This window comes from Peromyscus leucopus, chromosome 7 (genome assembly GCF_004664715.2).
Source record: "Peromyscus leucopus breed LL Stock chromosome 7, UCI_PerLeu_2.1, whole genome shotgun sequence".
Classification (NCBI taxonomy): Eukaryota; Metazoa; Chordata; class Mammalia; order Rodentia; family Cricetidae; genus Peromyscus; species Peromyscus leucopus.
The window spans coordinates 117,579,119-117,593,728 of NC_051069.1; the positions used below are offsets into that span (position 1 = coordinate 117,579,119).

At 40.7% G+C, this 14,610-nt stretch overlaps 1 protein-coding gene across 3 annotated transcripts in view; it reads left to right on the forward strand.

The window, feature by feature from the left end:
- Positions 1–14,610, forward strand: part of Nsd2 (nuclear receptor binding SET domain protein 2) — an 84,232-nt gene that overhangs the window by 14,461 nt on the left and 55,161 nt on the right. For all 3 annotated transcript variants that reach the window (XM_028870768.2, XM_028870771.2, XM_028870772.2), the window contains 2 exons: positions 9,477–10,102; positions 12,406–12,568. In XM_028870768.2, coding sequence (XP_028726601.1) covers positions 9,506–10,102; positions 12,406–12,568 — 760 coding nt within the window. In that variant the 5' untranslated portion in view covers positions 9,477–9,505. The remainder of the gene's footprint in view (positions 1–9,476; positions 10,103–12,405; positions 12,569–14,610) is intronic.

Here is a 14,610-nt window from a genome sequence, read left to right on the forward strand (position 1 = left end):
ATAAATATTAGTGCTTTTTATTTGTTCAGTATCTGCCTTGCAAATCTAAACCCAAGTTTGTTTCTCCATTACCATTATGTTTTTGTTCTCTCAGGGATCTTGATGATTTAGTGAACTGAGTGAAGAAGCAGAAGCCACGAGTCCGCTGGAGAGCAATCCAGGGCCCTGCTGTGGGTCCTTGGACTATTATTACTATTTGTGCAGGTTTTAGAAATTGGGCCTTGTGCATGCTAGACAAGATATCACTGAGCTATATCTCCCAGACTCTATTATTATTTTTTAAGTAATTAAAAATTTTTTGAGATTATAATATAATTACATCATTCCTCTTTTCCTTTTCTCCTCAACAGAACCCTCCTCTATATAAATACCCTTTTCAAGTTGATGGCCTCTTTTTCTTTAATTGTTATGGGTGTGTAAGGTGTATGCATATGCCCCAGCAAGCATGTGGAAGTCAGAGGACAGCCCCAGGTTTTTTTGTCCTCATGTTCTACCTTATTTGAGACAGTTTCTTGTAGTTTGCCTTTGTATACACCAGGCTAGGTGGCTCACAAGCTTTGGGGAATTCTTTTGGGAATTCTGGCTTCCATCTCAATGTAAAAATGCCAAGATTACAAATGTGTGGTATTGCATTTAGATTTCCCTGAATTCTGGGGATCTGAACTCATGTTTGTTCTTTTGCTCGCTTGCTCCCTCCCTTCTTCCCTCCTTCCCTCCCTTCAGGATTTCTCTGTGCAACTCTGGCTGTCCTGGAACTCACTCTAGACCAGACTGGCCTCAAAACTCAAAGGGTGTACCTGCCTCTGCCCCTTGAGTGCTGAGATTAAAGGTGTGTGCCATCACCACCCAGCCGAACTCAGGTTCTTATACTTGCACTATACAAGCATTTTACTCATTGAGCTATCACCCCAGTCTGTCACTGTCACATTGTGCTCAGTCAAAGGAACCTCTGGGACATTTCTGGAGGTAGAAATGTAGAACAAGGACAGTCTTATGCAAATACACTTTATACCTCTCCCTCTCTGGTCGTGGTCCCCCCCCCCCCCCCCAGGGTTTCTCTGTGTAGCTCTGGCTGTCCTGGAACTGTAGACCAGGCCTCCCAGGTGCTGGGATTCAAGTCGTGCATCACCACTGCCTGGCTTTAAATTATCTTAACATAAAATTTTGAACTAAGTCACTTCCCTTCCTAACTTCCTCTCAGCTCTTGAAAACCATGCTATTTTCTGTCTGTATGCACTTACCTATTTTTGGACATTTCCTATAGATGAAATTATACAATATAATGACTTTTTTATTCTTTGACAATTTTAAACATTCATAATAAATTTTGGTCATTTTTTATCTCTTGTACTTTCTGAACCCCTTCTCTTTCCTGCTGAAACCTTTCTTCCCAAGTTCCTTTTGTAATTTCATTTTGTGTGTATGTGTGTGTGACACACTGTAAGTATGGCTACTAGCATGAACTTGGGTAGGAAGTTATTTACTGGAGCACAGGCAATTTACCTGTAGCTGTACCATTGAAGATTTCCCAACAACCATTAACTTCCAGTAGTCTCTCAGGAGAGGTGGAGCCTCATGAGCTTCTCTAGCATTCATGATGAAATGTTGAATGGCCCAGCCTTGTTTAGGCCTTGACCACAGCTGCCCTGTATTCATGAATGCAATGCAGTCCATAGTGAGTCTTTCTTTTCTTTTTTTTTCTTTTTCTTTTTTGGTTTTTCGAGACAGGGTTTCTCCATGTAGTTTTGGTGCCTGCCCTGGATCTCGCTCTATAGACCAGGCTGGCTTCGAACTCAACAGAGATCTGTCTGGCTCTGCCTCCTGAGTGCTGGGATTAAAGGCATGCGCCACTGCTGCCAGGCTTGTAGTGAGTCTTTCAGCATGAGGTCTTCTGTGTCTAGCTTATGTATGTGTGTATGTATGTGTGTATGTGTAAATCTTCAAATATAAAAATTGTTTAGAATTGTTTTAGAATTACCCACTCTTCTCAACTTTGTTGACTGATCTTCTTTCCTTCTGGGTTTATAATCTTGGTGAAGTTCCTAGCGTTTCTTTGTGAAAAGGCTGTATGTGTAAGTCCCCCTTCATCTGCACATTTGGTGTCCTCAGCTTCGTGTTTGCACGATAATTTAGCTGGGCATAAAGCTCTAGTAAAGAGATTATTTTTCTTTACAAGTTGGTCAGAGGACAATTTTTTGGGAATCTCCCTTCCACCTTTTTGTGGGTTCCAAGGATTGAATTCAGGTAGGCAGGCTTGTTTTGTTGTTGATTGTTAATTTGTTGTTGACTGTGTTAGTCTCACAGTCTCCAGCAATTCTTACTTCTTCTTTTAAAGTCTTAGGGATTTTAAAGAAATCTTCGGTCTTAGAGATCTGTGGAACATAGGATCTAGGACATGCTAGGTAAGAGCTCTCCCACTGAGTCATCTTAACTTAGTAATTGCATCCTAACTTACTCTTTTGGATTTTTAGTGATAAAGATTTTGTCTTTCAAGTGCTGAAGTTTCAACACCGATCTGGTGGCCTGTTTTATTTATCTTTCTCTAAACATAGGAAGCTCTTAATATGAATGCCAGGTTTCCTTTGAAAATTGCCTTTCTCTTATTCTTCTGGTTTCCTAGACCTCTCTTAAGCTTGTAAGCTCCTTGAAAACAGTCTTTGTCTACTTCTAATGGGGTGTATGTGTGGGGTAATGTATATATGATAAAAATTTACCATATTGACCATTTAAATGTGTATATGTGGGCCTGGGGGTGCAGCTCAGTGGTAGAACATTATTTACCTAGTATGTATGAGGTCCTGGCTTCAACCCCCAGCAATGTAAAAAAAAAAAAAAAAATGAAAAAGTTAAAAACAAACAAACAAAAAAAAAAACAACAAGTTTTCAAAAAGCCAGGTGGGATCTGGTTCAGAGTCAGCTTGGCCTGCAGAGTTAGTTTCAGGCCAGGGCTATATAGGGAGATTCTATCTCAAAAGAAAAAAAAAAAAGAAAGTTAGTTTTGTGGAAATAAGCGTAATTACATTGTTTTGCTTTTTTTTTTTTTTTTAACCTTTTTTTTGCTTTTGTTTTTTTTGAGACAAGGTTTCTCTGTAACTTTGGAGCCTGTCCTGGAAGTCACTCTGTAGACCATGCTGTCCTTGAACTCACAGAGATCCCCTGCCTCTGCCTCCTGAGATTAAAGGAATGTGCCACCATTGCCCGGGACATTGTTTTAATTTTAAATAATTATTTCAGTCAGAATCTCAATTTTTATCCCTGGCTGGAACTTTCTGTGTAGACCAGGCACACATCGAAGTTACATAAATCTCTCTGCTTCCACTTCCCAAGTGCCAGGTTCAGGATTAAAGGCCCATAACCACTATGCCTGGCTCTCATCTTGAACTTTAAAAAAAAAAAAAAAAATGTACCTCTTTCTGTATTCAAAAATGTGTCTATAGGCTTATGTCAAGATAAGAGGACAACTTTGTGAAATCAGTTCTCTCATTCCAACTTTACTTGAATTTTGGGGATTTGAATTTATCTTCCCAGTCCTGAAAGTGACTTTACTAGCTGAGCTATTTTTCCAGTGGTAAATATCTACTCTCCCCACAAGCATTTCTTACATGCCTGCTGGTAACAACTTTTTAATTTTTCTCAATGCGTTTGGTCATTATTCTTGAAGGATATTTTTTTCTATATGTTAAATTGACAATTTTTCTTACAATAATGTACTGCCTTCTGACCTTTCTTTTTTAATTAAAATAATTTTTATGGGGGCCTGGAAAGATGGTTCAATGGCTAAGAGCACTGGCTGTTCTTCCAAAGTACCCAGGTTCAATTCCCAGCATCCACATGGCAGCTCACAACTGTTTGTAACTTCAGTTCCAGGGGATCTGACACCCTCACATAGACATACATACAGGCAGAACACCAACACACATTAAAAAATAAAATGAAAAAAATATATGTGTGAGTATTTTGTCTGCATGTCTGTCTGTGTAACACGTGCATTCCTGGTGCCCAAGAAGCCAGTAGAGAATGTCAGGTCAGATCTTCTGTGACTGTACTAACAGGAGGTTGTGAGCCTCCCTATGGGTGCTAGGAATTGAACCTTGGGTCCTCCAGAGGAGCAGTCAGTGTGCTTAACCTCTGAGCCATCTCTCCAGCCCCTGGCCTTGGTTTCTGATAAGTTATCATCTATATTACTATTTGTAGTCGGCCTTTTCTTTGGACCGCCAGCTCACAAATAAGGACGTGGAGACTTACTATTAATTGTGAAAGTTTAGCCTTTGCTTAGGCTTTTCCTCAACTTACTCTTATGACTCAAATTAACCTGTTTCTGTTAATCTGCGTTCTGTCCCGTAGCTCAGTTACCTCTCCTTGTACCGCGTACGTCTAACGTTTTCAGTGTCTCCTTGGTGTCTGGCATCCCAAGTTCTCTCTGCTCTGAAGTCCATCCTTTTCTCCCTGCCTAGCTATTCGCCTTTTAGCTCTTTATTAAACCAATTAGAAGGTGCCTTAGCAAAGACACATCTTCACAGTGTACAAAAAGATTATCCCACAACTGTTTTGTATTTAAATGGATATTTAAAGTTTTTGTTGCTGTAGATTGAATTTAGATAGAGCTGTATACATGCTAGACAAACACTCCACTAGTGAGCTGTATCACCCAGCCCATGATTTATCTATTTATTCATTGTTGTTTTCTAGAGATTTATTTTATCTTTAACTGTGTATTTCTGTGTGTGGGTATATGTATATGAATGCAGGTTCCCCTGGAAGCAAGAGACATCAGATCTTCCAAAATCAGATTTCCCTGGAGCTGGAGTTACAGATTTTTTTTTGTGAGCTGCTAGGAATATAGGTGCTAGGAACTGAGCTTGGATCCTGTGGAAGAGCAGTATGCACCACCCCCCCCACAGGGTTTCTCTGTGTAGCTTTGGCGCCTTTCCTGGATCTCGCTCTGGAGCCCAGGCTGGCCTTGAACTCACAGAGATCTGCTTGCTTCTGCCTCCTGAGTGCTGGGATTAAAGGCGTGCACCACCACTGCCTGGCTACTTTTTACAATTTTGAATAAGATTTATTTGTTGTATTTTATGTGTATGTGTGTTTTGCCTGCATGTATGTTTGTGGACCACATGTGTGCTTGGTGTCCACAGTGGTCAGAAGAGAGGGTGTTGGATCCCCAGGAACTGGAGTTACAGGCAGTTGTGAATCAGTGTGTGGGGACTGGGAATTGAACATGAGTCCTCAGGAAGAGTAGCAAACACTCTTAACAGTTGAGCCACCTCCAGCCCCCAGTAAATATCCATACCTACTGAAACTCTCCAGCCTAAAGCTCTTATTTTTTTGAAATATACTCTCTTTTGAAGTATACCAAGCTCAGGATGGACTTGAACTTACAATGTAGCCCTGACTCAATTGAGTCTGTTTGATAAGTGTCATCTATTTATTTTTTTATTTTTAGATTTTTTTCTCAGTTTTTTTCAGCAATTTGAATTATGTGCTTTGGTATGAATTCCTTGTATTTTCATCATGCTTGGGATTTGCTAAGCTGACTCTGTTAATTAGTCTTACTAAATCCCCCCCCCCCAATATTTTTTCTGCCTCATCCTCTTTTTACTTGCAAGGTGGGAATACAGACTTTTTATTTTGTTCCACAGAATGGTGAAATTGTATTCTCCCCTCTCCTAATTTTTCTCCTTTTTTTTTTTTGTTTGTTTTTGTTTTTGTTTTGAGACAAGGTTTCTCTGTGTAGTCCTGACTGTCCTGGAACTCATTCTGTAGACCAGGTTGGCCTTGAACTCACAGAGATTCATCTGCCTCGGCCTCTCAAGTGCTGGGATTAAAGGCCCTCGCCACCACCATTTGGCATTTTTTTCCTTTTTTTTTTTTTTTTTTTCTCGAGACAGGGTTTCTCTGTGTAGCCCAGGCTGGCCTCAAACTCACAGAGATCCACCTGGCTCTGCCTCCCAAGTGCTGGAATTAAAGGCATGCGCCACCACCGCCTGGCCTTTTTTCCTGTTTTTAAGGCTTGAATATTTTTAATCTATTTTTAGTTTTATTTTTTGACTCTTCTGTTGTCTCCAATGTGCTTTAAATTATTTTATTTTATTTTTGAAACAGGGTCTCTCTTTGTAGTTTAGGCTGACCTTTGAAACTCTAGACCATAGGTCTGGAGAGATCACTCAGTGGTTAAAGGTAAGCACTGCTCTTCCCGAGGACATGAATTGAGTTCCAGCACCCATGTCAGGCAGCTATAAGCTACCTGATAACTCCAGCTCCAGGGGATCTGACACCTGGCCTCTGCAAGCGCATGGCATACATACACATAGACATACACATGAATAAAAATAAATGAGAAAATATTTTTTTTAATTTTATTTATTTTATTTTACAATACCATTCAGTTCTATATATCAGCCACGGGTTCCCCTATTCTCCCCCTTCCCACCCCCTCCCCTTACCCCCAGCCCACCCCCCATTCCCACCTCCTCCAGGGCAAATCCTCCCCTGAAGACTGCGATCAACCTGGTAGACTCAGTCCAGGCAGGTCCAGTCCCTTCCTCCCAGCCTGAGCCAAGTGTCCCTGCATAAGTTCCAGGTTTCAAACAGCCAACTCATGCAATGAGCACAGGACTAGGTCACACTGCCTAGTTGCCTCCCAAACTGATCAAGCCAAACAACTGTCTCACCTATTCAGAGGGTCTGATCCAGCTGGGGGCCCCTCAGCCTTTGGTTTATAGTTCATGTGTTTTCATTCATTTGGCTATTTTTTTTTTCAATAATTGAGTAAAACTGAAATTTATTATAAGCCACAGTCGTCCTAGGGACCTCCATGCTATATATATAGCCTTCATGGTTCTATGGGTTGTGGTCTGATTGTTCTTTATTTTATATCTAGAATCCACTTATGAGTGAGTACATACCATGACTGTCTTTCTGGGTTTGGGTTACCTCACTCAGGATGATTTTTTCTAGTTCCATCCATTTTCCTGCAAATTTCATGCTTTCGTTGGTTTTCTCTGCTGAGGAGTACTCCATTGTGTATATGTACCACATTTTTTTCATCCATTCTTCTGTTGACGGGCATCTAGGTTGTTTCCAGGTTCTGGCTACTACAAATAGTTTTGCTATGAACATAGCTGAGCATGTATCTTTATGGTATGAATCAGCATTCCGCATTCCTTGGGTATATGCCCAAGAGTGGGATGGCTGGGTCTTGAGGTAGTTCGATTCCTAATTTTCTGAGAAACCGCCATTCTGATTTCCACAGTGGTTGTGCAAGTTTACATTCCCACCAACAGTGGAGGAGTGTTCCCTTTGCTCCACATCCTCTCCAACATTGACTGTCATTGGTGTTTTTGATTGTAGCCATTCTGACAGGTGTAAGGTGGTATCTCAGAGTTGTTTTGATTTGCATTTCTCTGATGATTAAGGATGTTGAGCATTTCTTTAAATGTCTGAGAAAATATTATTTTTAAAAAAAAGGAATCTAGGGGCTGGAGAGACGGCTCAGCGGTTAAGAGCACTGACTGTTCTTCCAGAGGTCCTGAATTCAATTCCCAGCAACCACATGGTGACTCACAACCATCCATATTGAGATCTGGTGCCCTCTTCTGGCCTGCAAGCATGCACGTAGGCAGAACACTGTAGACATAATAAATAAATAAATAAATAGGAGCTGGAGAGATGGCTCAGAGGTTAAGAGCACTGACTGCTCTTCCAGAGGTCCTGAGTTCAATTCCCAGCAACCACATGGTGGCTCACAACCATCTGTAATGAGATCTGGTGCCCTCTTCTGGCCTGCAGGGACACATGCAGGCAGAACACTGCATATATAATAAAAAAATAAAGACTCTTAAAAAAGTTTATTGATTTCTATTTAAAAAAATAAATAAATCTTCAAAAAAAAAAAAGGAATCTATAGATCAGTCAGGCCTTGAACACAGAGAGATCCGCCTGCCTCTGCCTCCTGAGTGCTGGGATTAAAGTCATATACCACTATAACTAGCTTCCAGTGTGCCATTAAGATAGTCTATTAAGGGGTTGGAGAGATTGCTCAGTGGTTAAGAAAACTTGCTCCTTTTGTAGTGGACTTAGGTTCCAATTCCAGCACCCATATGGTGGCTTACAATCATCCTTAATTCCAATTCCATGGGGACCCAATACCCTCTTCTGACCCCCATAAGCACTGGGAACTAAGTGCTCCTGTGGTACACAGACATATGCAGGCAAATCACTGGTGCACATAAAATAATACATCTTTAAAAGAAAACCATCCAGCCAGGTGGTGGTGGCACACACCTTTAATCCCAGTACTGGGAGGCAGAGGCAGGTGGATCTATGTGAGTTCGAGGCCAGCCTGGGCTACAGAGTGAGTTCCAGGATAGGCTCCATAGCTACACTGAGACAACCTGTCTCGAGGGGAAAAAAAAACAAACCCAAGAAAACCATCCTTTGACATTTTGATTTTTTTTTGATACAGTATTTATTAGCTACAGATTTTCCACTTAGATCTCCCTTTTACCTTTCTTAATAGTTAAGATTAAACCTAGGGTTTGATACATACCAGACAGTCACCTTACTACTGAGCACATCCCTAGCTCTCTATACTTTTTATTTATTTTTTTTTTTTTTTTTTGGTTTTTCGAGACAGGGTTTCTCTGTGTAGCTTTGTGCCTCTCCTGGAACTCACTTGGTAGCCCAGGCTGGCCTCGAACTCACAGAGATCCACCTGGCTCTGCCTCCCAAGTGCTGGGATTAAAGGCGTGCGCCACCACCGCCCGGCTTATACTTTTTAATTTGAGACAGTATCACTAAGTTAGATATATGGGTTTTGAGTTTATTCTATAGCTCAGAAAGGTCCTGAACAAGTGTTCTTCCTACTTCAACTTCCAGTGTAGTTCAGAACATAATCCTACTCTGGTATGGCAACATATGGTCTTTTTAATACTACTTACTTCACTGTTGTAATTTTTAATTCATTTTAATTTTTTAAATGTGTATGGATATTTTGCTTGTGTGTTTGTGTACTACAAGTGTGCCTAGTTCTTGGAAATCCAGAAGGGGTGTCAGATCCTAGAGTGAAGGGTGGTTGTGAGCCACTATGTAGTGTTGGGAACTGAAACTGGGTTCTCTGCAAGAGCAGTTAGGGGCTCTTAACTTCTGAGCCAGCTCTCTAGCCTGAAAGTTAAATTCTTAAGTGGGCACCCTGCTGTATTAGTTATTGGTGGTAGTGGTATACTTGGACTTTGCTCCTGACTATTTTCCCTCTTACAAATGATTTGTCTCTTCAGTTGTATTATTTTGTGATATGAAAATTGCCTTATACAGTCTAGATTATTATATAAAACATCATAAAGTGCCTCAAAAGACAAAACAGAATAAAACAAAACTCCAACAAAGCTATAGGGATATTGGCACATTTCTCCTAGGTTTAAATGTAATATGTTTTTTTTTTCCTTCCTTTTACTTTTTTTTTTTAAATGCTGTAGTGTTCTAAGAACCAAAGCATCTAGGCTGGATGGAATTTAGCATCAGAAAAAGCCCTCTTTCTGTTCAGAAAGTTGTAAAGTGCATGAAGATGAAGCAGGCACCAGAAATCCTTGGCAATGCAAATGGGAAGACTCAGAACTGTGAAGTGAATCATGAATGTTCTGTATTCCTCAGCAAAGCTCAACTTTCTAACAGCCTACAAGAGGGGGTCATGCAGAAATTTAATGGCCATGATGCACTCCCCTTTCTTCCAGCAGAGAAGTTGAAAGATCTTACTTCCCGAGTGTTTAATGGAGAACCTGGTGCTCATGATGCTAAATTGTGTTTTGAATCCCAGGAAGTGAAAGGAATTGGGACCCCACCCAATACTACTCCTATTAAAAATGGCTCTCCAGAAATCAAACTGAAAATCACAAAAACATACATGAATGGGAAACCTCTCTTTGAATCTTCAATTTGTGGTGACAGTGCTGCTGATGTGTCTCAGTCAGAAGAAAATGGACAAAAATCGGATAGTAAGACTAGGAGGAACAGGAAGAGGAGCATAAAATATGACTCTTTACTGGAGCAGGGCCTTGTGGAAGCAGCTTTAGTGTCCAAGATCTCAAGTCCTGCAGATAAAAAGGTATTTGTGAAGGATTCTATTGGGTTATGTGACAATGAATGGTGTGCATGAGACCCATGTGCGAAACCTTAAAAATATGATGGCAGGTAGAAGGAATGGGGACCAACCCTGGTGCTGGCAGTTGCTGTTTTTTTGCCTTGGTCCTGTACAGGTGATATCGATTGAGGCTTGGTTCCTAGTTGGTTGTTGGGCTTCCAAATATTTGGACATTGCCATCTTTAGATACCATAGCCACTAGTTGTGCCACTTGAGAGGACTAGTTGGGTTAACCATTCAGGATTAAAATGGCTAAAGGAAAGCTGGGTGTGGTGGTCAAAACCTTTAATTCTAGCACTCAGGAGACAGAGGTAGGTAGATCTCTGAGTTCAAGACCAGCCAGGGTTACATATTAAGACCCTGTCTGAAAAAACAAGAACAGTTATTTCTGAATCTAGGTCTGTCACTTTTCACGACCTTGTTAGGTCTACTGTTTTTATGGGTTCCATCTGCCAGGTATTCTTAGACTGACTGGTTAGTGGAGATATATTAGACTTAAGTATGTGCCAAACAGTGAATGATGGAGCAGAGCTGTTACTGTCATGTTTTCTGCATATGCCACGGTCTGCTTTGTGGTCTCTTCAACCAAGTGGTTCAGTAGTTGGCTGCCTCCTTGACAATAAGACTATGTCACACATTTTCTTATTCTTGGTTTTTACTGCAGAGCCCAGTACTTTGTATATAAGTGGGCATGTGCTGGTTAATTCATCAAAGGCTAAGGAGGAAAAGCCCTAACTTCAAGTGGAAGAATATGTGGTTCTTACTCTGTTAGATGGTTTGTGTCACCAGTGTCATAAAAATGACCTGCAGGGTGGTCCTGACGCTTGAATAAGTATAGATCATGTAAGACAGCTAAGTGACCTTGGCCTTGGTACAAAGAAATAGGGACACCGAACAGATCTCTGCTCATCCAGGCTGATGGCTTGGAGGGTACTAGGTGTTTGTTGACATTGCAGCTGGGAAAACTCAGAGCAGGTAAGTTGAAACTCATAAGAATTGTGAACATCATGAAAGTTGAAATATTTAGTTTAAAATTGTAGTTATGAAATTTTGTTCAGAATTACCACAGATAAAGAACAGTTGAAATTTCCTTGAAATCCTTAAAGTACTTTGAGGGTTTAAAAACAGTGGTTTTGAAGAGCTGTTCTTCTCTTGCTAATATAATTCCAAAAGTAAATCGTTGTTTTTCCTTTTTTTGGAGTGGAAGGGAACACTATGTAGCCCTTGCCTGGAACTCATAGATATCTGTCTCTGCTTCCTTGATGCTAGGATTTGAGATTAAGGGTATGTACCACCATGTGCAGCCCAAAGGTTAATCTTTTAAAAGACCAGTATAATAACCTGGGCTGATTCAGAGGTTTTTGGATATGCTTATAGATGAGGTGAACCTTAAGCTTTCACAGTTCTTTGAGGAGGCCTATGCATGTTGTCACAGACTAGACTTTTCTTCCTACTTCTGCCACTGGATTTGGTTAAAATTATCCTCTACTTACACAGTGAGGAATAGAATACTGAGATGCTGTGCAATCATTTTAGCACTAATATCTCTTGAAAATATAATATGAATCTCCAGTAGCCTTCAGTGCCATGCTTACAAATTTCTAATAGCCAATGAGATTTGAGAGTAATTATGCAACAGGAGCCAGGACCTAGAATGTCTTGGGGAAGAATTGCTCTAAGAGGATGTTCAGTTTGCCCATGTTCCAGAGATGGGGAAAGTGAGCTTAAGAGATCTTTGAGCACTCAGAACACATGCTCATACATGGTTACAAAGTGCTCGTCTTTACGCTAATGGTGGAGCTAGGGCCTCTGCTTCAGCACAGGAGGTTGATATATTGATTGAGGCACATATTCTCAAAGATCCACTATCAGATACTTATGTGGTCAGAGTAGGGGCAATATGTTTTGAGGGTTCTGTGAATAAAGCACCAACTTTGTAATATTGAGAATTTGCTGTGTATCTAGCTTTCTGATAATGCTGTAGGTGAGAATGAGAGAAAACAGTTGTGAGAAGTGATTGATAGTGAAGATGAAATCTAAAATACTTTAAGGGGAACATTCTCTGAAGACTGAATTCAGGGCCTTAAGCATGAAGACAAGTGCTCTTCCAATGAGTTATACCCCTAGTCCTCTCCATACATGATTTGAGCCTTTAATTAACTTCTGGCTTTAAACCTCTGATTAATACTTGTTCTTTGTAGATAGAATGCTGAATTTAAGGATAATTACTAAATGTTAATATTTGTCTTTTGTTGTTCACTTTTCAGATTCCAGTTAAGAAGGAGTCCTGTCCAAATACTGGCAGAGACAGAGACCTCTTGTTGAAATACAACGTGGGTGATTTGGTGTGGTCCAAAGTGTCAGGTTACCCTTGGTGGCCTTGCATGGTTTCTGCTGATCCACTCCTTCACAACCATACCAAGCTTAAAGGTACTACATATTGACTCTTTTTCCCATATTTCTCGTTTGCACCAAACCTTTCTAATTTGCATGTTCTCATGCTTTGCTGAATGACCTTACTAGCTACTTTTGCATCTTTGCCCAAGGTTGGTGATTGGTTCAGATGTGACACATTCATGTCTTACATATAGGCTTCATCTGATTGAACTAACAGGGAAACAACTGTTTAAGAAAAAAATTGTTAGATTTATTTTATATGTGTGAGTGTTTTGCCTTCGTGTATGTACATGAGCCACATGTATAACTGATGCCCATAGAAGCCAGAAGGCATTGGCTCTCCTGAAACTGGACTTATGGATGGTTATGAGCTACTACATGTGTGCTAAGAACTGAACCTGGGTCCTCTGCAAGAACAAGTGCTGTAAACTACTGAGCCATCTCTCTCTAGCAGGGGAAACAGTCTTTACCTTTGTATTAGCTCCCAAGTTTTATTGAGAAAAATTACTGCGTAAATATATAGTGATTGCTTATTTGTAGATTAATATTTTATAATAAATTTGAATTATAAAAATCTCCATTTATTTCATTAGACTTGGGAAGGGGGAAAGCTAGAAGTGATAATCTTTGACTTAGAAAATTTGAATAGATAAATTTGCTCATGAAACAGTTAAAGAATATATTAGCTAGGCAGTGGTGGCACATGCCTTTAATCTCAGCACTCAGGAGGCAGAGGCAGGTGGATCTCTGGGAGTTCAAAGCCAGCCTCAGTTCCAGGACAGGCTCCAAAGCAGCACAGAGAAACCCTGTCTTGAAAAACAAAAAAATGAAACAAACAAAAAGCAAAAGAATATATTTAAAACATAATTACTGATACAAAGCAAATTAAAAATAATTTAGTCCCTAAGTATGTTAATTTCATAATAACAACCCCAAAGAATGTGGCTTGAGGGGGAAAGTAACAAAGGATCGTGTGGTTTGAGTAGGTTTGGTTTTTGTTTCTTTTTTAGACTTGGTCTGTATAGCTCAGGCTGGTCTTGTAGTCATGATCCTTCTGCTTCAGCCTCTAGTGCTGGGGGGTGTGCTACTGTGCCTGGCTTTGGAAACTTCTTCTAGAGTGAAGTTTTGAATTTGGTTTGAAGAAGGTGAGGTGTGTTAGGAATAGAGTTTGACTGGACAAGTTTATGCTCTTGACCTGTGTTTCTCAGAAATGTGGCCAACCACAGTTGTGTGGCTATACAAGATTTTGATATTCTGGTCCAGAACTGCTGCTGGCCGCTCAGTCTTGTGTGGCCCTTTGTGTTTTCCCAAAGCATTTGCCTCCTGGTCTTTGGCCATAGTCTTGAGGTCTGATAAGAGTGGTACCTGCTCCCAGTTGGGTCTGGGTCCTTGTGTTGTCACCTGCATGCCACACAGTTTTGTTGGCTGGCTGTGGGCAGGCAGTTGCAGGGAATGACATAGGATCATAGTTCCTGGCAAGTTTGGACTGGAAAGGATGTGCTCAAGTTAAGGAGAATCTGACCGCTTTGCTGCATCCTGCCTTGGCTTCTGTTGTAAGGGTGTAGGGTTTTGCTGTGGTGATGAGAAACAGTTAATAGTCTGTAGGGCTGATAGCAGGAGAGGAACCTGTTGTTTGGTTTTGTCTTTGTCTCCCTGGAGGACTTTTGATATTCCAATTTTTTTCTAGAATGAGGGGAATCCTTCCCAAGGTGCTCTGGGAAACCTTGAGATAGACCTCATGGTGTCCAGACTGGGAATGTATATGTATCCCTTTGAGGGAGGATGAACCCCTTCATGTGTCATTTATAGCCTTGGTGCAGTCGTGTTGGGGGGGTTATAAGAAGAGCTGCCACTTTCTTTTCAGCTGTTCAAAATAGTAAATCTAACTTCTGCATCATTTATACACTAACTGCAGTGTCCAGAATTTTGAGTCTGTTTATACAGAACAGTGTTAAAATTTCTCACCAAGGGATGGTAAGAAGGCTCAGTGGGTAAAGGTACTTGCTACCTACCAATCCTGATGACCTGAGTTGGATGTCTAGTTCTCACATGGTGGATGGAAAAATCAGTGCACA